Source organism: Struthio camelus, chromosome 6 (genome assembly GCF_040807025.1).
Source record: "Struthio camelus isolate bStrCam1 chromosome 6, bStrCam1.hap1, whole genome shotgun sequence".
NCBI classification, from domain to species: Eukaryota; Metazoa; Chordata; class Aves; order Struthioniformes; family Struthionidae; genus Struthio; species Struthio camelus.
This window is the reverse complement of record NC_090947.1, coordinates 23,081,947-23,108,276: the sequence shown is the minus strand read 5'-3', so window position 1 is coordinate 23,108,276 and position 26,330 is coordinate 23,081,947. Positions and strand designations below refer to the sequence as shown.

Genomic DNA, 26,330 nt, shown 5'->3' with positions numbered 1-26,330 from the left:
CACCACACAGATGAAATTATAACAAATCATAAATACAGTGCTTTTAAAAATCCTTTCAATTAAAGGCATAGGGCATAATGGGGCTTAAAGATTTTGTGATCCCAGGACACGTACCAGACCTTCTCAAAGGTCAAACAAAATTTATTAGCTTATAGTATATGCAAGCAATCTTGTACCCAGGTTATATTACAATCAGGTTAGGATATGCAAAGGCAAATCAGTTTTGATTCGATAACAGTTTATGCATATGCTACTGTTAAATACAGAAGTGCAATTGTGACTGCTCTCCGGCAATTATGTAACCAGTAAGCACTTTCATGTGCCATTTAATATGTAACTGCTTAAGCCAAATTAAATGTGAATTTGATTTTTTTTTTTTTTTAAATCATATGAACCTAACGCTTGAAACTTAAAAACTCCATCAGGAATTCATCTTGTCCTACCTACTAAATTAGACCATATCTTCTGTATTGTTTTCCAAATGTATGCTTTATTGCTACTTCAAGAGGGGATAAGATTATGGAAATTTAACGTGAACAGAGACATGGCCAAATGCACCACTCAGGTATACTAATAAATGATATTAAATAGGAATAATTGTTGAGTTTTCAAAATTATTTTCTAAAAACAATTTGTATGCTGATGATGAGTAGTAAAAGCAATACAGAAAGTTCCTTTGGACAAGTAAAAGAAATGAGAATTCTGAACTTCCTACAACCATCACTTCAATATTTATGTTTATTCCTATTTCACAGTGAATATAAAGTTATGAATTATTAAATCACAGAAAAAAAAAAAAAAACAACCCATCACCAACTATCACCTAGGGAACGCATTCACTAAAAGAACTATTCCGGTCTGCGTATTTCAAAGAGATTTTAAAAATAAACTCAGTTCCTGAGAAGCAACACTACATAAACTCTCACTATTAAGGTGGAAGCTTAATGGTAGTCTCTAAAGCAGAAAACATGCCCCATGTACAATCTGGAGCATTCACCCCAGCTCAGTGTAACCATAAAAATACTAGTATCTCATTGATGTGGTAAATGTTCAAGGTGCAGATTTTTTTCTCCTGACTCTTTGCAAGCTAAGAATTGGCTAGAGCCATGTTAATTAACTCAAGCATTATGCAAATATTGCTTGGATCTCCCTCTTTGTTACTATGGAATAGATAAGACTCACATAAAAAGCACAGATTGTGTAAGAAAAGTGATTTATGCATATGCAAAAATAACATGCTATCGAAATGAGAAGAAACTAAAAGTTCTACACTTTTCCAAGTCTTTCCATTACTTATTTTTAATAGCATGAAGTTTGAATAACATTCAAACAAAAAGGTATTTTTAACATGATGGTGTCCTTTACCCTGCTATTCAAAAGTATTAATTACGTTTTAAGAGGATAAAACATAGGCACTAAATATTACGAAAAATCAGCGATGACTATTCAGCTCTCGACCAAAGCACACCTGTAACACTATTCAAGACTTGCTTACCATGGCAGTCTTACTACTATATTTTCCTATTTTTGTTCCAGCCAAACAAATTCACAGTGTGAACTTTAAGAATGATGCTTTATGAAAATGCATGCAGCTGTCTTCAAACTGATGTTATAAATAGATGTATTTTGTAGATCAAACCAGAGTAATTTATGAAGTGACCCCCACACGTACCCAGCTATAAATTACGACATACACAAGGGAAAAGCAATAGTTGACCATGTGGAACATACTTGGCCTACTTCTGCAAACAGAACAAATTAATTTGTTAGTCTTTTGAAACCTACCTGTTTACTTTTTATTTAAACTGACTAGGAACAGATACACCATCAGCTGCAGCCTCTTAGCATCAAGGGCAGTAACTGCGAGTAGCAGTTTCTTATATTACTCAAATTCAACTACCAAGAACACATCTGTCTGTGCCCTGAATGGTACCATTTCTGTCTGCAAGAAAAAATGTCACTTGGAAAATGGAAAATTCTTTGATGGCTCTCAATTATTATGTTTATATGACAGCAGATTTCTACATTCTCATCATGTGAAATGGGATCAGCAGCTCCTAACAGTTGCTCTGAGGATCTGCATGCAGAAGGAAAAAAGATTTTTTTTTCCTCTTGTGTTTTTAGATAAATGTCTTCAAATTCTAAAGGGTGGAAAAAAATTATTTTCATATCAGCTAAAGACCATTATATGAAAAATGAAGTGATTTCTATCTAAAGAAGAGGTTCCTAAACCAATACACATCAAGAATAGTCAAACAGATATCAGTGACATTACAAGAGTAAGAAACTTCTCTAGATTAGGAGGACAGAAGGAACACTGCATAAACACAGAACTAGCCTTTTTCTGGTGACTTTACCAAAAATAAATTGGGCAATTGTACGGCATCTTCACAGGCAGTGGTGCAAATTTCCCTAACATCAGCAAGTCCTCAGTGAGAAGATAGTTGTTGAATATACTGAGTGTCTTTTTATGCTGTTATTTGAATAGAACTCACACAGACAATATCTGAGAATTTATGTAAAAGACTGATTGAAATGTTAAACTTACAGCTGTGGTAAATTGGGTCTAACAAAGGGATCATTTTCTGCCCCATTCACAGCTTTATTTTTCCTCTGCTTGGGTTCAGAATTGGCAGATGGTGCCTGAGAATTATTTGTAGTTGGAGGCTTTCGCTTGGCCAGGAGCTTTCTTTGCCTTTCAATGTCTTCCCTTTGTTGATTCACCCATTCCTGCTGCCTGTAAATCCAAAAAAGCTTTATTAAAGTTTCACCATTTTGTATTTTTTAAAAGGAGTATTTTTCAAACTGATAAAGCATTAAATTTATTTTTTTTAAACTTCCTGTTCATGTGAAAATGTTTCCTAGAAAAAAGAATACCAATATTCTTCCTGAGTTTTGGCACGATTTACTTTTCAAATGTATTTTTTTGAAAGTGTTGCACAGTATTCCTACACTGGAAAAAATGCAGTTCTGAGCTGGTGGATACCTTGGTTTACATCATCAAAAGGAAAACAACAGAGCCAATAGGGAATACTTGATTGCTTATAAGCCAAATACTGAATTTGAGCTGACCACTCCCAAATAAACCATCAGTTTGGTTGTATGGCAAACAGTTACAGCTTCTGCGCAAACCACATATACAGCAATGGTTATAAAAAACAAAATCATGAGGTATTAACCATGCAAGGGATTATCAAACTTGTAATGTGGACCTATTTTTTTAAGGTAGTCTTCAAAAAAACCAGTGGCCCAGGCAATCACATAATGCTAAGAGCATATATTCCCCTCCAGAAACTAAAATGCTGGTGAACTACATGCATATGTATACCCAAAGACTGAATCAGATTTTTTTTTTTTTTTTTTATAAATCAAAGAGCATCTCTCAGAACACTGCAGAATTTCTTTTACCACCATCACTGACTGTCTCCCAGGCCCCGACTCTGCTAAGCTACCTGTCGAAACAGCTCTTTTCCTGCTGGCTGCTTTCCCCTATCTACTTGCACTAGACCCTAGCCAAGGGTTTGTCCTTCTTCCGCACTCCTCCTTCACTGCAATGAAGTGCTATGTGTCTGTAGAAGCTGCTACAATGAAGGATGCATGGGGAGCACCTATGTGACCAACAAGAACTCCATAGTCCTCATTTGCCCCAACGCGTGGTTAGCTATTTGACCAAAAAAAAAAAAACACCACTGATCTATTTTATTGTTCTTTCTACCAGCTGAGCTGCATAATCATATGCTGTTCATTTAGTACATTCACACTTTTTCTAAGGATAGCTGAAATTAAGTGAAACCTAATCATCTTCCAAAGATATCCAGCCTTAGGATTCTTTCAGTTGATTAAGGGAGTTCTCTACTGTACTCTCAGACTTCAAAAAGCAAAGCAAAATACAGCATATGAAAAGCAACTCCAATCCTAAAATCTCTAATAATAATAAAAAAAATCCACTAGAGGGAACTAACAATTACTGAGAATTTTAAGAACATAACATTGACTAACTTCACAAGATTTTGAAATGCAAAGCCATCTGTCCACTGTTCAGTAAATGAAGCACCATGACGAACTGTTGTAAAATGCCCCAGGCGTAATCTGTCTTGCATGCTCTTCTCTCTGCTTGCCAGTTTTTCTTGTGTGCTCTAAGAAAACCAAAAATATTTGCATTCAGTAACACTAAAGCATTCAAAAAGTCAGTAAAATACTCAGGCTCCTTGCTCCAACAACTTTCTATGGAAAGGATAAAAAGAGAGTTGATGAAAATACCTTTTTATTACTTTTATTCTCATTTCTGCAGAGCTCAAACATCTGCAGTTGTCAGAACTGATACTGATGATGATTCATGCACCAGAATATCTGAGATTGACTCAGTTCCCATATATAGAGTTCACTGGTCATCATAGCTAACAAAAACATTTTACTGGTAAATACAGCGAATCTGATAGGGCACCAACATCATACAAACACAAAATTAAGATTATGTCTATACGTGTCAGTTATACATGAGGCATATAGTACTAAATAAGTAATTATTAGCTACTAAAACGAGCGTATCTAGTCTACCTCGCCTGGAAACGCACTTGCCAAAACTAAATTACTACTTCTACCAAACTGATTGAATTCAGGAATCTCTACAAGGGAATGCAGTGCACCAGGTAGACACAAATGCAATCAGGTATTTATTTGCAGTAACATAAGCAGCTGCTTGTCTCAGAATTGTTCACTACTACCACAAGTATCCCTGGGGTGCGATAAATGACTGAGTCCACCTAATCTGCTTCAGCAGAAAAAGAGAGCGCACTGCGAACGTTGCTGACGGACAGAAGCTTCTTAAAAAATTTTCTTCTTAAGAAATTCTTATGACTGCAACTACAAAAAATGAGGGAGATGCTGATGGAATTAGACATCTACGTGCTACCAGACTTCTAGACTGAACAGGAGACCTACACGGCCTTTGAAGGAAAAACTACCTGCGGGATTATCATGCAGCCAAAAGCTGTCTATCTAGCATCACGCTGAACAGACTGGATGCATCTTTTCTCAGTATTCCCACCATGCTGGAACTTACAGAGCAGTGCAGTTAACTTACTTACAACAAGCTAGTGAGGAAACGCTAATCAGTTCAAGATCCTGTATTTGACAGCAGCTAGTGTTAGAAAACCAATTTGGTTGTTTACTTTACACTTTTTTTGTAGTGCAATTTGTAATAAACTGATTTTCTATTCACTTTTTTTTTTTTTTTTTAATAAAAATATTTGAAAGAGGAAGGGAGACAAACAAGATATCCTCACCTTTTAAGGAAAAGTGCTGCTAGTTTAAATATAATTGTCATTAAATCTGAAACATATCTCTTCTAAAGGAATAGGAAAGCAAGCAGTTCAATTTCTGCCCTTAACTCTATTAATTCTGAGCTATCATAGCATTTTTTCATTTTACATCAAAAATTGTCCCTATCACTTAGGTGTCTTACAAAGAACTATCTCCTTCCCAAGGTGGATTACGTTGAAAAGTTTTTTCATCCACCTGTAATCTTGTTTTTAAAGTTGGTCCAGAAGATTAGATGCACTCTAAATTCCTATCTTTTATGCTCTGCTATATCTGAATTACCTAGGAAAAAAGATAGGAAAAAAAAAAAAATAAGAAAAAAAAAAAGAAAAAGAAAATCCTTACATTCAAAAAGGCACGTTTTCCACAATCTGGAAAAGGCCTAACATTTTGTTTTGCCTACTCAAGCTTAAAGAACAAAATAAAACAAAAAGACAAACAAACAAACAAAAAAAACAACCTCATCTTACTTCCAGATAGAGATCATGCATAGGAAATTTCAGTCTCAAAGACAAATTTTAAAAAGTTATGCAAAACTGAAACTGGCAGAATCATAATGGAGTTTTTTAGTGACTTCTCATAGTTTTTAGCCAGAAACACTTCAAAACTTACCTTTTCAATCAGAAGTTTCTTGCTCATTGAAATACATTTGTTTAACCTTTCTTTATATTTTTCAAGTAGCTTTTGTTGTTCATCTATTTGTCTTCTAAGATCACAGTTAGCCTTATTAATACAAAGAAGGAAAAGTTTACTGAAAGTTACTGAATTGCTATTTTTTATCAGCTACCACAGAAAACAAAGGTATCTAATTTCAATGTGTATCTTCTCGCACATGACTAAAATAAAGAATATGCATATGCATAGCAGGTATATGTGTGTGTGTGTGTGTGTGTGTATATATATACACACACACACACTTGTTTGCTTATACACACACAAACACATGCATACAAACACATGCATAGCTATATATACAGGCAAACAAATCTAATTTCACAGATCTAACTCAACCTGTAAAAGGATGCCTTTATTCTTTTTTTTTTTTTTAATAAAAGGAATGAACAAGCTTGAATGAAACCGCAATCAAGACCGTTATTTCCTTTACACTGAGCCGCATTTCATACAACAAGCCACTCAGCCCAAAACATAGAAGTGTTGTATTAGTCACTCTGAGTCTTCCAGTGTTTAGTTGAAAGCTACATTTTAGCTACAGATCCTTTACTTCTGATGGCTTAAGTCATGTAAAATTCAATCATTTGTCATATAAAGAGAAAGTAAAAATTCAGAAAGGTAAGTTTCAATTACCTGAGTAAAAAAAAAAAAAAAAAGAAGAAGAATGAATTCCTTATGTTTGATTTATATTTGTCTTACTATCTTAGAAAAACAGAGCTATATTGTCTTGGGAATTTAAAAAAGTTTAGCTTTGTCTATCCCATATTGTTGAACATATGCTAAAACAGACATCCAAGAAGCATATACATACCATTTTATATGGTATGGTTGCACGGGTAAATATGCACTTGTCCACATATAAACACTAAATTAAACAAACTTTGTGACTTGGAATAGTGTTTTTTGTTTCATTAGTGTGTAGCTTACATTTTTCATATTTCTATGCAACACCACTCTAATCCTACTTTCAGGAGCACAAACATAAAACTCTTATCTGAAGACAGGTCTTAGCATATCGTATCATACAGGTTTCTTATTAAAGGGAGTTGTTTATTGCTCAAGACAATTTCTGTCACAATCACTTCTATTCTGAAACTGCCAACAGTTGTTGCACTGATGACTGCTATTTACAATTAAAACCAAAAAATCTATTATATGAAATTATAATGAGAACTACAGGAATTAATCAACTGCCTGCAAAACAATAGCCACTTTCTTTGTACCCTCAGAAAGTCTATAAACATATTTAATCATTAATAAGTCATAGCACAGAAACAGAGAACAAAACAGAGAAAAAAAACTCTTACAGATTTAATTTTGCAGACTTCTTACTTTCTCAGGAAAAAGTAATTACAAAAATTAGAAAATATTTTCATCTGTTTATGTAGATAACTCCAGGCTAATTTTTTAAAACAAAGATTATTCAGTTTTTTAAAAACACAGATTCACTGCCTGGTGTTCGGAAAAAATTATCTTTATCCCATGCCTAACACTTACCCTGAGTAAGTCATCTATACGGCCTTCTTTCTTTTCCAAGTCTTGATTTTTATTACTTTCTAGTGCAGCTAGTTTCAGCATTGTGAGATCAGTCTGAAAAGAATATTTTAGAACATTTAATCCCGTTCTTTATCAATTACGGCATTATTTTTCTCACCTCTGTTACATAGAGAAATGAACTATTTTAAAGCATTAAAAAAGACCAGCACATCTCATTTTTGTGTGTTTTGAAAGGGATGTGGAAGGTTCTTATTCAAACCTGCTTTCTCTCTTCAGAGAGAACGAGCACAGTTGGGATGAACCACTAATAGTGTTAAAAGATTTCACCACTAATTCAGCATTAACTGTTCACAAATAAGCATACACAGCAGCACAAGAACGTAAATGTCAACTGATTACTTGATATCCTCTGCCTTTGTTCAACAGATAAAGTAGCCGTGCTCTCACTAATTGTGAAAGACAGAAGAAGAGATCACATTAAAAGTTGCAGAGAGGATACAAGAATTGCTTTTGGCTTTCAAAAGTCATGAGAGAGCTAACCACATCATATTTTGATTACCATCTGATTTTTCTTCTTCAAGGTTATATTTGAACTGTAATATGACAGCACTAGCTGTCACCTCAAATACTGCCCGAAAGAGAAGCCTCCTCTCCTCAGGTCACATGACAGCTAAAACCTTGAGCAAAAGCATACTGCATCCATCATAAGCTAACGACTCACGAGGTGCAACACTGGAAGCAGAGCAAGTGCAGAATGCAAAACTAATCAGAAGGATTTAAATTATGAGTTGTTGAACTTCAAAATATTTTGGCAAATTGTAAAAAGCAAAACCTTCAAAAGCCTTTAAGAGTTCGAAGCAGCTGAAAGACAATCACATCTATCAGTTTTTCTCGTAGTCTGAAATTATATGGCATAGCTCTACTCCAAAGTGCTTACCTGAGTAATTTTAAAAGATAACTGCTTTGGTTGTGTGATAGGGTGGTCCCCAAAAGCTAACGAAGTAGGAGAAGGACTATTCTGTCGAACCTAGAATGCACGAAACCAAAGGATTTCAGATACGACTGTCATACTCAGTTATGAACACAACCTTGTTTACAAGTCTTGGCAGAAAAATAATATAGCATGGAGAAATGAGATTACTTCTTATAGAAGATAATAAAATACTCCATTTGGAGCATCAACAGCTATCACTATGCTGTTAAATATCACTTGTATTCTAGAAATGATGCAACACAATCTGGCAACACAGTCTGAGAAAACTAGAACCCGTCACTTTCCAGAAGCAGAATGAAAGATTTAAGACAACGCAAGACTGACATAAGGCAACTCCGGTCTTACAGACACTTATTTTTCTAATTCTAAGCTTTCACAACTCAAAAATAAGCTAGGGTGAGTTATTTTTGAAGAGTTTCTTCCTGATGGGAGAACCAGAAAGGGGAAGCTAGTGCAGGTCAGAACGCAAACCCCTTTACTGAAACTTCGCCCAAACCACTAGTCTGCGTGAATGAGACAGTTTTCAAGCAAACTTTCTTACCCTCTGTGCTCTTAGTAAGAAAGTTGAAAGCACATGGAATAAAGCTGAAGTCTACCAGGGGAGGAAACAAATCCTTTCAAAAGGATTGGCAGAATCTGACTTGTCATTTAAAAATCTCACATGGGTACGCCTAACGCTGGAATTGTGCATACAAAGGGGGGAAAAAAAGTAAATGATGGCTAATGAAGAAAATTTTAAAAGGATATAGACAAGTTAGGCATCAATTACTATAAAGTTTCTGGTTTATCAAAATCTTAGCTCTTTATGTCCTGAGCTAGGGGTTCACTTTCCTCATAAGAAACAAAAATAGGAGCAAACCGTCATGTTTTTTGTTTAAGCTTGTGAATAGATGTCATTAGTCTTTTAATATTGATATAACAGTTTACATTCAAACTAACTTTCAGCTTTCCTTCATACTTAAACATTATTTTTTAGGCGAAAGTCCCAGTGCTAAAAATTACTTCTAGAAAATTTTAGTTTTAATATGTAAGTTGATGCCTTTCTGCTGCTGAAAAAACGATTCCTTCCCAGGATTGCTTCCTTTGACTATCTTTCCCCTGTAAAGAGATTCTTTTCAATTCCCTTTGAGAGGACAAAAATCTCGCCAGCAGTCGCGCAGCTCAGTGACTTACAGAAGAAGGGGCGGAATGTGAATTCTGAGGAGATCGGATGGCAGGAGGTACGCCTCGCACGGGGCTAGAGCCGTTTCCACCTTGGTACTGAAGGGGAGATGTGGGCCTCAGATTAGTCAACCTTCTTATCAAAACACATTATACATTGGTTGAATGACACAGCTCCCCTATACATAGCGTTTTAGTTCAGATTTTGTTGTTCGCATTACTGCAGCTGTTGGCTAGCTAAACAAAAGGGGGAAAGAAATAGTTCTTCATATTTTAGCTCAGGCTGCACCAACAGATCACCACATCGTTAGCTTAAGATTTAACAGTTAAAAACTTTTATTAAACAAAAGTACCCTCTCAGGACCTGTCCATTACAAGTAACAATTTTGTAACATCCAACAAAAATGGATAGACCATAATATATAGTATTTTCATATGAGACTTGAAGTAGGGCAGGTTACTACGTTCAAAGAAACTCTGTACTGTCACTGCAGTTTGGTACCCCTAGAAAGTTCACAAGTACCTTCTACAATTGTTTTCAAAATTAAAAAAAAGGTAGTAATAAATTTTTAAACAACAAAAAAATTACCTCAAAATAGTCACTAATCTTGTGACCACGTCCCCCAATATTCTTTCCTGAAACAAATATATTTATACATTAGAATTGGTAAAATAGGTTGTTTATAGATGTGTATTTCACTTTTATCAATATAGTAATTATAGCAAAGTCTTATCACTTGCTAATTGATTTTTTTCTGATGTGCTATGTCATCTCCCTATGCAGATAATTAAGGGATCATATCCCCACCACTGCAGCCGCAAAGAGGTTTGCATATTCCACTCATTGAGGAATTAAACTAAACAGATTTCAGTTCCACAATCCCACAGATTTCATACAGATTGGGCAACAAGTCTATACCTCTTCGAGATAACAGGAAACTCATCTCTCACCTGACAGATCAAACATCTAGCACTAAGCCTCTCCCCTTGTCAAGCACTGTCACAAAGGTCACGCGCTATCAAAGTATCAAATTAACCAAGTCTATTAGCATTATATGCTCTAGGAGAGTTACTTTGCCCAATCGTTCAGCCCAAACTTTTCCCAAAGTGCCAGTAACAGCGTGGGCATGGAGAATGACTAGTATTTCCATTCTTCCCAGCCTGATTACTAATTGGCAAACTCACAGCGTTAACCAGGGAGATAAACAGAGCAGAATGAGAGAACTGCCCTTCTCTCCTCTTAGTTGGTGTTAGGACTTCAGGAGGACCCGTCTGAATTGATCTTTCTTCAGCATGAGTGACCAGAAACCATACGCAGCCCTGCAGCGGAGACCTCCCCAATGCCTTGTCCAACAGCATTAATGCTCCCTTCTCTTCTGCTGTAAAGTGGCTGATAAATCTTTTTAAGACTGTATCTGTCTTTTGCATAGGTCGTACTAACTGTTCAGAGGCTTCTCAAAAACAGACCACTGTTTAAAACTTTGTTCTTTATAGACAGGAATTTTTGCAATACATGAGAAGATCATTAGCCATAGTCCAGAGGTATATCTTTGTGCTTTTTACCAAAGACTTTCATACTTTTCTATTGCTTCAACCCTCAAGAATTCTTTCCAGCCCAGTATCCCTCTGTACTGGCACTGCCGCATAACTCTGTCACTCACAAACACCATAAAGAAATATGTGACAAACCTTTGTGTGTCAAAGACTTTTAACAGAAATTTTTAGATAGAATAATTCAAAGACCTGGAATAATACCACTAACCTCTCCAAGAGACAGTCATCCATTTTGCGTACATACCACTGCTACTGCCCTCTAGCCAGGTTTCTTACACATCACGTAACTGAGCTAACTATTTCTGTCTTCGTGCTTAATTCTCATACATCACTTAGCAAACGCTTTTCTTTCATCCAGAGAAATTACACAGACTCTTTTTGGTCTAGAGAATCTATGCTATGTCATGTTACTTAATTCTGTATGAAAGGAATACATCAAATTAGCTGCATGCAGTCAATCATGAATACATTTACACTGATTTTATCCCCCTTTCCAACCACATCCATCTTCTAAACAATACTTTCCTGCAAAATGTATTGATTGCTTCGCATATTATGGAAATCGAAATCCTAGGAATGCAGCATACAGGAGTTGGATCTCCTGTTCCCCCTTCTCCACTGTAATAGCGGTATTTGCTGTGCTCATACCACACGGTTACCACCCCGATACGTTGCAGTTTCCTTCGCCAGTCCCGTAAGAACGTTGCGGTGCAAAATATTTGGTTGCGCTACTGCTGACGGTGAAACACTAAGTATGAGACATCAGAATCGCGTTATCTATGCCAAAAAATTCCTAATACTTCTGTCACCTCTGATTTCAACTCCTATTGGTAGCAGGAAGGATGGCCACTAAAACAATGGAAAAAAGCATTTTTTTCCAAGTTCCTGAACTAACCAGGCAGGTCTCTGTGAAACAACTTACAAAAGAAATGAATTTTAGTCAAACTAAGTAATTCTTCAATAGCACGTTGCATCATCAAGCTTTCTGGATATGCAGCCTAGATACATACATCTGAAGAGGCATTTCCTAGCTCAGTTAGGAAACAAAAAAGCTAATACAGATCTTATCAAAACTATTTTCTCCCCTTTTGATGAATATTCCCCTAGAGATTTAATTTCCACCATTTCTCCCAAAGAAGATTAAGAGAGGAACAACAAAAACTACTTTTTGCAAATGATGAATTGGAATTAACTATCTCATCCTGATTCCCCCCAACCTTCTAGTCCTCAGTCCATAGAGAAGGAAGAAGAAAATTCAGTTACTTTTAAATGTACATGAAGAACAAGCAATTACACATGACAATCAGTAATCCCCTTTTGCCCTTGCCTACTGAAAAGAAATACAGGGCACAGAGGTATTTTGGATGAGAAAAGCTGCTGTAATTCTTAACAGGTTCACCGAATGTTATCACAACTGCAAGCTATATGTGCAGCAGCACACAATTCTTACAGGCAATTACCAGCCAAATTCAGGTTTTACTTGACGGTCCTTTCCAGTGGTTGATAAGGTTAGGGGGGAAAGATATTTAACTTATTATCCCAAAAGCATAATTTGTCTTACCAAGCAGAAGCATAGAATTTTTAAGACTAACAGTCAAAACTTGGTGCATTTATCGTTTGATTAAATGCATGCAATAATGATCTAATTTATGTATGTTTTAGTTTACCTTGGCTGCTTTCACTCTGGGTGTCCGCTTTTCTTTTTCGTCCTCTGGAAGGTTCTGACTGTTTCTTCTCTGGAGTCTACAAACAAACAAAAGAACATGATCCAACCAGCAGCTCTATTTATTTATATCATTGTTATATTATTGTGAAATGAGCTGAACTTCTCATTCATAAAACATGATTTCACAATTTAGCAGGGAGGTCATTTCAGATCTTAGCTGAATTAGATAATATGATCCGTGGTCAATCAAATACACATAAACGAAGAAAAGATGCTTAAGAAAGTGAAAAATAGTTCTTAAGCAATTCTCTCAAGGGTAATTCCACATATTAATTGTAAAGTCATTATATCTTTTCATCCATTCTGGGGTTTATGAACACAAAATTTTATTTAAATTATTGCTACATTTCACCAAGATCTTGTGGTTATACTTGTGGGCATTTGAAAGCTCTTTATTACATGTAGTGAAATAAAAAAAGTGATTCCTGATGGCTCTTTCTACACATTTCCACAGTACAAACACTGAATTCTGGTGCCTCAATAGGAAGCCAATAACATTATTCATTTTCATAGCTGCAGAAGTCATCCCTGAACTAATGTAAGCTGTAGATTTTCGGAACTTGCTTATGATTTAAAAAAATAAAAATAAAAATAAAAAGGTCTATTTTACAGTCAGGAAATCAGTGGTCCCAAATACCTCAGAGTAAATTTGAGGTAAGTAATAAGATGCGTCATTATTTTATGATTCCATCATTTTATGCTTTCAGTATTTTTGTCACTTTGGGTTCAAATTATTCTCTTTGAGCACAGCAAACACGACTGTGTTTCAACCCACCAATAAAAACATTTCAAGGATGTTTCAGTTCCAAAATCGTCACGTGAATACCTTCAAGTATAAATTTACAACAAAAATCTTAAGATATTTATATTGGCAAAGGACCACTTAAAGTTAACCGATTTCTGTAGAAAATTATCAGCCTATAAAAGAAAGAAGGACAAGATAGGTCTTAGTTCCTTATCTATACCATATCGTTTATATGAGCTAACTCTGTTGATAGCTACACAAATACACCTTCAGAAGTTTTACAATGATAACTGTTGTATCAGGCTGCAAATGGAGTATAAATTAAATATACATATTAAATTTTATTTTAAATTGGTTTGCAAACTCTTCCAAACAAAAATCTGTATCTTTTACAGTGCTATTATACATTATCCAATTGAACGACGTACAATTCTGAAAATGAAGCTATACGACTCTAAAAACAGAAAACATCACTTCCAAACATTATTTTAATTATTTGCAATAACTGTAAGAGTAAAGAGCTGAACTACCTTTTCACAAAACTAAATTGAAAGTATTTAACCAAGCATTTTCATCTTATTCTTTATTATTTTCCAGCTTCTAATATTGTAAGTTATCATCCCAGTATAGCTATAGTTTTACCTACCATACCAAGGCAGCAAAAAGTTGTATTTACAAACTAATTAACATGTAAACATTTAAAACTTCCCCCAAAATTAGTTTCCAACAAAAGAGTGACTAGTTTCCCATTTAAAAAACAAGCTTTTAAAGAAGTTCATATTTTTAAAACTCAAACAATATCTGTAATAATATCTATTTCCTTAAGCTCTTCTCATTTCTTTTACTGTTCAATTTAACCTTCCATTAGTAAAAGGTATTAGCACACTAATGAGGTTTCTAAGATTACCTACCAAGGTCATTTTCACTTTTTATAGTATTCACATGGCAATGTACGTGCGCATCAATCACTACAAAACGTTCTCTAAAATCCCTTCTAACGAACGGAGCCACGAGACCGAGGAGAAACGGACGCCTAACGGGGCTCGAGAGCGTCCCAGCCCCCGGTAAGCGAAGAGTCAAGCTGCTTCCAGAGATTCACTTCAGAAGATTTACAGATAGCCAGCATTTCGATTAAAATCCTACTACTTTGTGAGCAAAACAAAATGTGTTTGAAGTTATGCAAACTTTTAAAGCTATTTTAAAGTTACCTACAGCTTGGCATGTTAGCAGAGCCTTATACGTCATGCTCTGGTTTCTGGTTTACCCCTATACACTTAATGTGGTTCCCCTAGGCCGTCTCTTCATATTTGTAGTTTTTCATCTTGGCTTTTAACATTCCCTTTTATAAAGCAAACATTCGTTAAGTGTCAACTCTCAACTAATTCACCGCCTTTTCAAAAATATTTAGATCAGTATTTCTATATATATAGCATGTACAGTTAAATATTTATTCACATTATAGTAGTATCGCTAATGGCATAACTCAAGTTATTTTTGCAGGAAAAAACTCGTGTGTGATAAAATCACAATTTTTATTTTTTTGTCTCTCAGCACTTGAACCTGCAGAATCCTTAATGGTTATGATTTTTTTCAATTGTTAATATTTTTCATATGCATAATGAATGCATTGATAGTCTTCTGTAAGTATTTTCTTCTAAATCCTGCCCTCCCCCAACAAAGCTTTACAGCTACTGCAAACTGAAATACATCAGCGCTGTTTTCCTCAGCGTCACATTATAAATTCCAATTAGATTAAACCTTCAGTTACTTTTGAAATTACATTTATAATGAGGGTCTGTATTATTGGGAACTGCAGCGACTAAACAGCGACAAGCAAGCAGAGCAGAACGTTTAAATAACCAATCAAACCGGACCAAGCGAGCCACACTCTAGGCGCTCCCCTACTTCTCCTTCTTTATCTATGGAGGATAGAAAATAGTAGCTATAATTAAGAGAATGTATTTGTAATCAAAAGAAAAAGGATTAATCTGTGCTGATGGGGAATAGTCGAGAAGGCCAAAACACTGGAAGGCTACCAGAAACATCTCGTTCACAATTTGAGGTACTCAGTTGAGGATTTATCTTAACTACAAATAACCAATAAACACTCAAATCAAGAGCTATGTACTACAACTACAAAGCATTTATTAAAAAAAAAAAAGTACAAATTTAAAAAGAAACTGAAATATAGGTCTGGATATTAAGATCAAACATTCAATAAATGTTCATCGCTCATGATGCTGAACTGAATCCACAGTAAAACTTGGTTTCAAGCTATTTTGCAGATCAAAGTTTACCTTGTAAAGCATCTCAATTAAAACTACTATTCAAATAAAATGCCCCTCTCGATGCAACCATTAGACACAAGAAAACACTAATTCTAATAGTTGTATCTTCTTCAGTACCGTGTGCAAAAAATAGCAAAGATGAAGAATTACACACCAGGAAAACAAAAAGGTGTGTGCACAGGGGAAGATTGTCTTGTTTTGAAAAATAAGTGTCAAAGGCTTTTTTTTTTTTTAATGTTCACTTAATGATTAAAGCACAGAGTGATTACATGAATGCACCATCACAATTTGATGAGAAACTGACATTCTTGCTACATAAATTAATTTCAATACAACTGAAATTTGCATTTCTACTACCTTTTTCTCCCCAAATCTATTGTAATACAGCAGTTCTTTCTCAACATCAAATGATAGCACTGCTTCCCATATGAATAAGTCTTTGTATTTCTACACTACCTTCTACACAAGCAATTCTCTATTATTATCAAACCTTCACTGTCACATCATTAAAAAACCTTGTTTGTAATATTTAGAATTAAGCGTACTTTTTATAGGATTACAGAATATAAGAAACTAGATGTTATTTTAAGAATAACTTATTAAAAAATTAACAACATATTTGGTATTACAGTTATAATTTCATTGAACTGAATACAACTGACAGCTTCTGAAAATGGGTCAAGAAAGCATATTTCCTTATTCAATGTCTTCAAGATTCTTCTTTCAGAAAACATATAAGGAACTCAGAGCAATGAATGGCTCTGTCCAGGGACTTTTTAAAAAGAACCCAAATATTAGTATATTAAACAAAAAAATATCCCTGCCCAAACATATGGCTCGAGGTTAAAGCACTCTACAGAGCCGGAAGATGTGGGCTGACCCTTCAGTCTTACATGCCTTGGGAAAACCATTTAGCCTTCACAATAATGCAGTGCTGCATTATTGCAGTTCTTGAATTCAGAACACTCGATATTCCTGTAAAAACTTTTGGGTGTAGAAAAATTTCATTTTACAATTGGGCAAATGAAATGTGGAGGCTAAATGGCGCCTGAACCTTCAGAGGCTACTGCAGCACTTTTCCATTCCCAGAGCAACTCCAGAACTTTACCACTGCAACACTGTCCAACATATTTCTAGGAACATACACTCATTTCTTGAGCCATTAGCAGTTCCTTGAGCAATATTATTTAATAAGTTTGTTAGATATATACAGAAAATCCAGAAAGGAATTTAGCATGATAATTTATAAGTAGTAATTTAGGCAATTCTTACGCAATAGTTACTGAAAGCGTATTGGCGAGTCCTATTTGAAAAAGAGGTAGAATAACCATATAGACCATGCCTTTGCATTTCATGTAAAATTACCTTCAAACCCCACTTACAGTGAGGGAAACTGCTTAAAACAGCTTTCCAGTGAGCCAATATACTACTTGTACATCACTTATTCACTTGTTCCCTTCACATTTTTACTACTTTTTATTCCTTATAGCTATAGGAAGATAGATTGAATCCTTTTAACTCAGGAGTAAATCAACAGAACTTTTAATTAAGTTTCAATTTGGTATGACGGTTGGACCTTAAATGAAGTCAGCAACTATTCAATTACAAATAGCATCCAAAAGGTTCTTCAGCTACAACACGTATGTCAGAAAAGACAGGCGGACAGTCACATCTTCAGTTGAACGCACTACTATGAAAGGAAAGATCTCTATTTGCAGGCTGAACAAATGTCATCTCGAGGGACAGATGCTTGAGACTTATCCTAAGGACTTACCCTAGTTTATCTACACCTTGTTATTGAAAAAAAAACTTTTCAGACTGCCTCAATTTAGATTACCCAAATGAGTAGAATAAATTTTTGCTCACTAGAGCTCTATAAATAAAGAGATTGGATTGTCCACAGTGACACACTAACTCTATCTAACCTCATTCCCTGAAAACACTTTTTTTTTTCTTTTCTCTTTTGCCAAAAATCATGGAAAACATCTTGGACAATTAAGGACTTTCAATTAAATTGATTTCCTTTGTATACTGAGCATGAAAACGGTTCCACCGTTATAGAAAGCCATGAAGAAAACTGATGGCAGTCACATTCAAGATCAAGACAGTCTACACATAACTGAAAAGAAAACCCAATCAAGGAAAGCAAGGGGGAAAAAAACACGCCAGTGTCTTTTTTTAAACAAGAAAACAGGAAATCAAACACATAGAACTTTACTTTTTAGATATATCAGACTTGGGGACCAAATACTTTGACTTGCTGCTCACCACAGTATAAAAATAAACATCAAATTGTTATGTTCACTACAAGATACTATCAAGTCCAAAAATAAGACTTCAACATGTGAAAATAATGTTAAACGCACATTCCAGCAAACTATCCTTCCAGCACAAAATATATTCAAACACAAGTCTAGCCTGAGCTAGAAATTTGCTCTTGCGTCCCGTGATTATAACCATATTGATGCAAACCGTGATGTACGCAGGCAAAACCGTTAGAGCTTTACCCTTCTTCAAACAGGTAAGCGCTTACCTAAAAGTCACATTAATGCAAAAATGTCAGTGTTGGCAACTAATACTAAATTCTTCTAGTCTAGGGAAGCCTGCACACATACTGAAACCTAATAAAGGCATAAACCCTTTTTTGGATTATAAAGTGGCAAGAAAGTAAACAGTAAGAATTGCAGCTTTCACAAACGTAGATGACAGCTATTGTCTGACTTTGGAGTAAATCCATATATTTAAAGAAAATATAGCAAATGCAATTAGTTTCTGGAGCATGTTTACAGATGCAGCTAAACACTAGTCAAAGTTTATCTGTGCTGATGAAAGCTTTATTACTTATAAGAAAAAAGTTAGCAAACTATTCACCCATTTTTACCTTCAAAAGATAAATTTATCATCACAGCATAACTATATATACAATAAAGATCTAGAATAAATTAGTAAATGAGTTTTTATTTCATGACCAAAAACCCAAAGAAACTTTTATGAAGTCATGTCTCTACTGAAAGATACCATCTCTTGAAGGTAATGCATTTTTCGATCTTGCTGTGTAGAAAGGAACTTTCCTATTCTATTTCAAAAGCTTCTATATGAAATAAAACAAAGTAGACTAAAAAATTATGACGTGTTTGTATGAGGTAATGATGAATTTGCTCAGCATACATACCTCTGATTCTTTATCACTTAAAGATCCCAAGCTTCCAAAACTGTGATTCGAACTTTCATTATTCGTTGAGGCCTACAAAGACAAATAAAATACTAAATATTACCTACAGATTTATAAAACAGCTAATCCATTATCATTCACAGTTATAGCAAATAACACTAATCAAATGTCATGCTTTATGAAAAACTGACCACCTATAGAGATCCGCTGATTCGCGAAGGGGAACTGAGTTTAATAGGTATATACATGGATATGGCACAGATAAATTTTGTTTTAATTGGTTTTAAGCTACACACATGTTTTAAGACTTGAAAAAGTATCACATTAATATCCTACCAGAAAAATATATGCAGCACATACAGGGCTCAAAAAGCTGCGTAACTGATTAAGAAATAAGGAGCACAAAACATTTAGGAGCACTGATTTAAGTTTTCCTTTCAAGGAACAATTATAAAAGCAACAGTAAAACTGTAGAATATCCAAAAATGTTTCAGTCTTATTTGAGAATAGCAAAACATTCAACGAAAAAAACCTTACAGAATGATTGCACAGAATGGGCTTACACAGTCAACATTCCTGAAAGAAGTCGAGACTACTAGCAGATTTCATTTTTAAAAGAAATGAGTTCTTAATTTTCCCCAAGACAAATACGAGGCTACTGCAGAATTTTTTTTTTTTTTACCCACTCAATCACAGAAAATCACAACTTATTGACAATATTATTCTGCATTCTGAGAACAGAAACTATTTCCCCCAATATAACAAGTTTAGTTTGGTTAGAAAAAAAAATAGGAAAACCTGTGAAATAGTCTCAAGTTACAATATCTTTTTAGAAATTTTCTAAGGCTGATTTATTCAGAGAACTTTTTGACAGAATGGCAACACAGGCATTTTACTGAAAGTCTGTTGCACGTTCAGACAACAAACTGCTTAAACTGGTTGAGCTTCTTTTTAAGAAAGGCAAAAAGTCTTATATTGCTGGATAACTCTCTCCTTCCATATAGGAAGGCAGAAAAATATTTTGAAGTAAAACAACAACTATTTCCAAGGCAAATACCCAGCTTACTTCACAGCATTAAATTCCAGCACCACATGAGTTAGCAGGGCAATACTGATCTGTGATATCTTCTGCATAACCAGAGCATCTCTGCATTAAAATTTCTACAGAAATTTAACAAAACACACATAATTTCTAGCTTTTTCTGCTAGCAATCTGTTACAATAAGGCCTATATGTAGTTCTTTCATGTGACAACATAAAGTATTTTGATCTACTGATCTTTCAGTATCTGATCATGGGAGTCAGTAAGACAATAATTTCAGTAACTTATATTGAAATTTCTACTATTATTTATAGAAAAAAAAATATTAAAATGCTGGGCTTTTTTCAATAGGTCTAGAACTCTTCAACAAAAAGTAGATAGGGGTAGCCTTTCAAAAATAATAATCCCAATAATTAAGAGACCCCCATCAATTCAGTTACTGAAAGAATAAAGTCCTAGAACATTTCAGAAAATAACAAATACGTATGGCTACAACTTTTATATTGTTTTGCTTGGTTAGGAAAGTGTGAATTTGGCATATGTGGATTTTGGTACGTCTATGAAGAGGAGGTTTTCTCATCTCATTTTTGTCTTCAAAGCAAAACCAGATCAGTGGAGATCATACTTATACATCCCCTTTTTCCTGTTACCTCTGCACATCAGACCAAAAAACGTTTCATCGCTTGTATAAAAATCACGCAATTCTCTCTCAATGCCTCCCACCAAAACTAGAGAATACAGTAATAAAAAAAATTATATTCTAAACACAGCCCACATTTCGTTCATCTGCCTGGCTGCACCAAACAGTAAGATATCAGGAGTGCAAGAAATAAAAGAGATACAAACAAAAGTGACATAATTGCCATTTTACTGACAGTAGGATAAATCACAGGATTAGATATTGGTATTCCCCATCCACCCCCACTCCCAAAAGTAAGCAAGCAGGAAAAAGAAGAGCTATTGCACTGTACACTGAAGCTCATTTGTGGAATGTTTATCCCTAAAGATAAAGAAAAGAACAAAACAGTGTCTTACGTGAGGGTCTGTATCTATCAGAAGATAGCAGTAGCGGTATCTTTTGCAAGCAATTACCAAAGCATTTGGCAGTATTAGAAAACTTTACCCAGCTATCCATTTGGAAACCAACTGGATGAGACACAATTATCTGTTCAAACAGATCTTGGAACGTGTCAGGGACAAGAAGTTTATGTTTTACACGGTGGCATTAAAAGAAGAAGTTAGCTTTTTTAAAAATAATTTTTTCTGGCTAATTTGGATGAACAAACTCAGAACTTGAAAGTGGAATCGAATTTGGGTAAAAGTGAAATCAGCTGAACGACAGACAACAAAAAGGACTTGAACAGATTCATGAAACTGGTAAGCAGTGACTCACAGGGGAGCAAAGTTTAAAGAAAAAGAACCCCAAGAATCTTTTAACTAGTTTTAAAGAAAACGCAGTAAATGCACAGCAGTAGATAACCGTGAGGAGGAAAGACTGGCAATACAGCCAGAGACCAACACAGCTGTTTCAAAAGTTAATACAAGTTTTTATCAATACAGAAGAAGTCAAAAGATGGTAGAAATCTAGTTGTTAAAGAAGGACAAATAGTCATTTGAATAATGAACAACTACTCAAGCAATTATCATGAGCTAACAAATTAGCTGAGTAAGTAGCACTAGGGAACCCAAGGTAAAAAGATGGGCCAGAAGGCTTGCCTCAGTGTAATTTTTAATCACAAGATAATGGCAAAGAATACATTCTTTGAAGTCATACTTTGAAGACAATTAAATACAAAGAGAAAAAAAAAAACAGTGCATCAGCCAGATTGTGTCAAGCCAAGCTAATTCCTTCCTTTGACCATTTAGCTCACTTGTTGGGTAAGATGGTAGCAACAAAAGTGGTACGTCACCTTTTTAAAAACTTTTTGCCACTGACCTTCATGTCACATGCAAAAACAAATGAAGATAAGATGTGAGATCACTATGCATCAATTTCACTCTGCTATAGTCCATTAATAAAAAATTACTCAGTCATTGACACATTGCAGGTTTACAGAAATTTCATCAAGATCTGCTTTGATGGACTATTTTGTTCTGTCATCTAGACTGTTAATGAAAACGTCGAATAGAAAGTGGAAATTACTAACAAAGCTTGCATTAAGTCCTTACAAATATGAAGGTGCTGCAAACAATTTAGAAGCAGATTTCAAAGCGACTTTGGTCATCAGGGAAAACGTTCCAAAAAATTAATACAGTGAAGTTAAAAATACATAATATGAAGTATCATACTTGGAGAAGTAAATTGAAATGCACACATACAAAATGGGATACCTCTGGCTAGACAACACTATCGCAAAAAATAGTCTTAGAAGTTGGAGAAAATTTGAACACGATTTGTAATAAGTGCAAATTTAACTGAAGGGTAATATACAACATATAGAAGGTAATTAATCCACACTATTCAATGTTCATAAGGGTTTTCCTGAAATGTTTGTTAATCTAGATGTGTTAGTCTTCAAACAAGCTTAATCATAAAAACAGAGGTGACTCCAGACTCCGTGTGTCTATTTCAAGTGGAAGACTAAGGAGCTGGCTATGTGCAAAAGAGATGATTCCTCTTAAACATCAGGAAAATTTTCCACGCACACTAAAGTAACACCACAAGAGAACGTGTGTAAGCTCATTCTTCAGCGTTGTTGTTTTTTTTTCTTAAAGAACAATTCAATGTCCACATGACATAGATCAGTTAGGTATAAACAATTCCATCTCAGAGCAAAATAATGGAGTAACAATGATTTTCCTGACAGCTGCTTCTAGCCCAGTACTGGTACAAGTAAGTAGTATGGGCAATATACAGGTGAGAGAGAGTAAGATAAATTAATATTTCAAAGATAACAGATGTAGAAGACCACGCTTAGAACTTACTTTAGCTCCAACACTGCAACTTCCAGTACTCCCAGTGCTGCCACTTACTACTCCTGTAAATCTTGCCTCTAACAATTCTTGTCTTCTTGGGTCCAGGCTATGAAGCTCATCCATTGCTCCTAAAAAAAAAAAAAAAAAAAAAAGAATTCATTATATTCCCTAAAAAGCTTGCTTGCAGTGGAATATTTTATAAACAATCTAAACAAACCACTGGCCTAAGCAAATAAAGGATTTACACTCAACTCGACTACATTTCACCATCTGTTAGTCAATAATGAGTGAATTCAATGAATTCCAGAAATTTTCAGAAGAGTTCTGAGTATCAGAAAAGCCTTTTAGTTTTGGTGAAAACTGCAACCTGTCAACTGGGTTTAAGAGACCTGGAACCTGTAGTGGGTGATGCGGCAACAAGATAATTTTTTTTATAAATAAAAAATGGGCCAATGGCAGCAAAATACTTTTCGGCATAGTATCTCCTATTTCAGCAATCCCCTTGCTCTCAGTATCATTTACACTATTCAGCCTATCAACATATTCATCTCAGACAAACAAATGAGTTGTAGCAAAAAGCGGAAACAAGGACATATGCCATAGTCCCCAACACATCCAACAGGGATGCCGAACTGCTGGGAGGTTTGCAGGGCAGAAGAGCAAGAACTGGCCTCACCGGTACGAGAGGAGCAGAGTAATGGAGATACTGGTCAGATATGGGGCCTGCCACAGACCCCGGCTACAAGGCAAGGAGCAGTGTCCTTGGCATCAGGAGAGAAAGTCAGGTAGCTCAGGGAGAAACGGAGGAACAAAAGGAGTTTCTGCTGAGCTCAAATAAACTCAGCCTACATAAGTAGGCTACAACATGATGTGCAGCTTTCTCATTTGTATTTAAATCACTTACAGCTGTTTAATCAGCCTGAAAGATGATCTAGACAGAGAGTCTTCTGTATTTATACAAATCCTGTTCACCCTGTTATTTTTCATCTTTTCCAACTACTTTACACTCAGTTTATCTTCAAATTGGAAACATTTCAGTTATTTTAAATACACTATTTAATGCCAAAGACTTTATGCAGCATTTTTAATAACATATCCCTCAAATACTATATCAAGTGCTATGGCCTCATTTTTTAAACTAAGATGCAACTTACCAAGTTTGTGTTTTTTAATCCAAGAGGACAACATAGTACTTCAGAAAGAACTAACAGTAATAACTATCTATATTTAAGTGATGTTATTAAAAAAAGTTTTGGAATTGCCTTTTCATGGAAACTAGAGCTTCAAAAGTTTAAGTGCTCCTAGTAACTTTTACCTGTCAGGTAAGTATGCTGACAATCAAGGCATCAGCATGGCTTTCTTCCCCATTAGTATAGCACAAAGAGACCTTCTTATGTTACTCTCAAATATCACACAAACCTTTAGCACTCAAGAACTAAACAGACATTTCTGTACTGCACATTTTGGCCACTCGGGACGCGTCACAGTGCAAAGTCACAGCTGACTTTCCTGGCAGGGAAAGCACTGGCTCAGTTATTTTGCTAATTCAAGTCGCCTTAATCTCTTCCTCGGTCTTTTCCCCTTTCTTCCAAGGGAAGGCGGGTAGCGAATGGGGTGTTGGTGCTCCTTTACTGTGGATTCCAACACCAAAAACCTTCTCTGATGGAAGAAAAAAACCACACCAAGAGAAAAACAGTTGAGAAGGAGACATTCGAGAAATGTGTTGTTGGCAGAGCCTTCTAAAATACAGTAGCGTTTTGAAAAATCAAACCACAAGTGGCTGGTTGATAATTTCTGTCTTTTGAGGCAGAGGAGCATATCCAAACGCACAGTCACATACGGAGCTGGAGCTCTCGTTTCCAGGGATAGCGGGAAATTACCCAGTCCAAAACTGCAGCTGGCTGATTAGCAGTCACGGTGCTGCTTCTAGAACTTGGCTATTAAACCTTCCTCCACTTTCTACGTATTTCAGCTGGTGAGCTCTCCAGGGTTAAGCCTGTTTTACTATGCGCACAGCAGACCTGGTAACACTCGAGAACTCTCTTTACGTTCTTTCCGCCTGAAATACTCTCTTTCCTAGAGTTTCAAAAACAAATTGTAGACTTTTCATGTGCACAAAAATAATTTTAAATTTACACATTAAGTGATTTTTTTTTTAAGCAGATGTATACAACACACTTTTGCTAGCACGTGAGTAATCTACACCTCAATGGGAAAGTAGTCATCTAAAAGAGCAAAGTAAAGAAATAGAACGTACCAAATTTGTCAGGTAAGTTTAAATGATTGCTGTTTTTCTTCACCACAGTAAAAATGTTTTAAGTGTATGCCACTCTGAAGTAACCAATTTCAGTTTTGCAAAGTAACCTATTTAATGAAGCAGGACTAGCAATATTTTGATTCGCAAGCCTACCTGACAGTCACAGCCCATAGAGGTTCAGCACTTACTTAACAACATAAAGGCAATTCTAGCTACTACCGACCACTGTATATATTACAGAAACAGATACTGTGATACTCTATATTGTTTACTTTATTAAATAAGGGAAGCAATGCAGACAACTGAAGCTCACTAGATGTGGTGCAAGGTAAAACTGCTACTACAGGTCTCATACTAGTTTACGTAATAGGTATTTAAATAACGTACTAAAGAGATGAGCACCCCGGGTTACCTTCCCGGTCAGAAAGGTAACTTAGCAGGTGGACGGGTGCTCCACAGCACAGGCGAAGTACGAGCTACCACTTTTCCTTCTCAGGTTTTAGAGCCTGCACATGTTAGTTAATAAATGCACAGTATTCTCTCTTCATCATTCAAAAGAATTCAAAATTTCCCCTGCAAATGTGTTTAGCTACAGGTTATGTAGAAAGTCAAAGTTATAAATTCAGAGAAACAATTTAGAACCTTTGCCATTGTTTCCATTTTTCAATATAATCAGATCAAACCATATTTCTACCCAAGACAAATAAAGATATAAGAAATCAGGGAATTCTCCATAGTAGTCTGAATTTTTCAGACTAGGTGACCAGAAAGTAGTAAAGCGTGACTGCATCTCTACTCCAAGCCCCAACACCTCCAAATACAGGAATATTTGCAAAAGATTCAATTATTTCACCAAGTATTTGGTCATAACTCGGTAAAATCGACATTTTAAGAGGAAAAGTCTAGCAAAAAGTTGCAAATATATGTCTTCACCTCCTAAAAATGGATGTTTTGAGATATTCACATGCTATGATTTCTGTCTTGAGC

General features: G+C 35.4%; 1 protein-coding gene across 2 annotated transcripts in view; it reads right to left on the bottom strand.

Moving 5' to 3' along the window:
- TLK1 (tousled like kinase 1) overlaps positions 1-26,330 on the bottom strand; it is a 77,282-nt gene that overhangs the window by 26,001 nt on the left and 24,951 nt on the right. For both annotated transcript variants that reach the window (XM_068948634.1, XM_068948635.1), the window contains exons 2-11: positions 23,096-23,214; positions 19,129-19,200; positions 12,865-12,940; positions 10,233-10,279; positions 9,656-9,742; positions 8,426-8,515; positions 7,489-7,581; positions 5,932-6,042; positions 4,000-4,136; positions 2,549-2,737 (exon numbers count right to left, since the gene is read on the bottom strand). In XM_068948634.1, the coding sequence (XP_068804735.1) occupies positions 2,549-2,737; positions 4,000-4,136; positions 5,932-6,042; positions 7,489-7,581; positions 8,426-8,515; positions 9,656-9,742; positions 10,233-10,279; positions 12,865-12,940; positions 19,129-19,200; positions 23,096-23,214 (1,021 nt within the window). The remainder of the gene's footprint in view (positions 1-2,548; positions 2,738-3,999; positions 4,137-5,931; positions 6,043-7,488; positions 7,582-8,425; positions 8,516-9,655; positions 9,743-10,232; positions 10,280-12,864; positions 12,941-19,128; positions 19,201-23,095; positions 23,215-26,330) is intronic.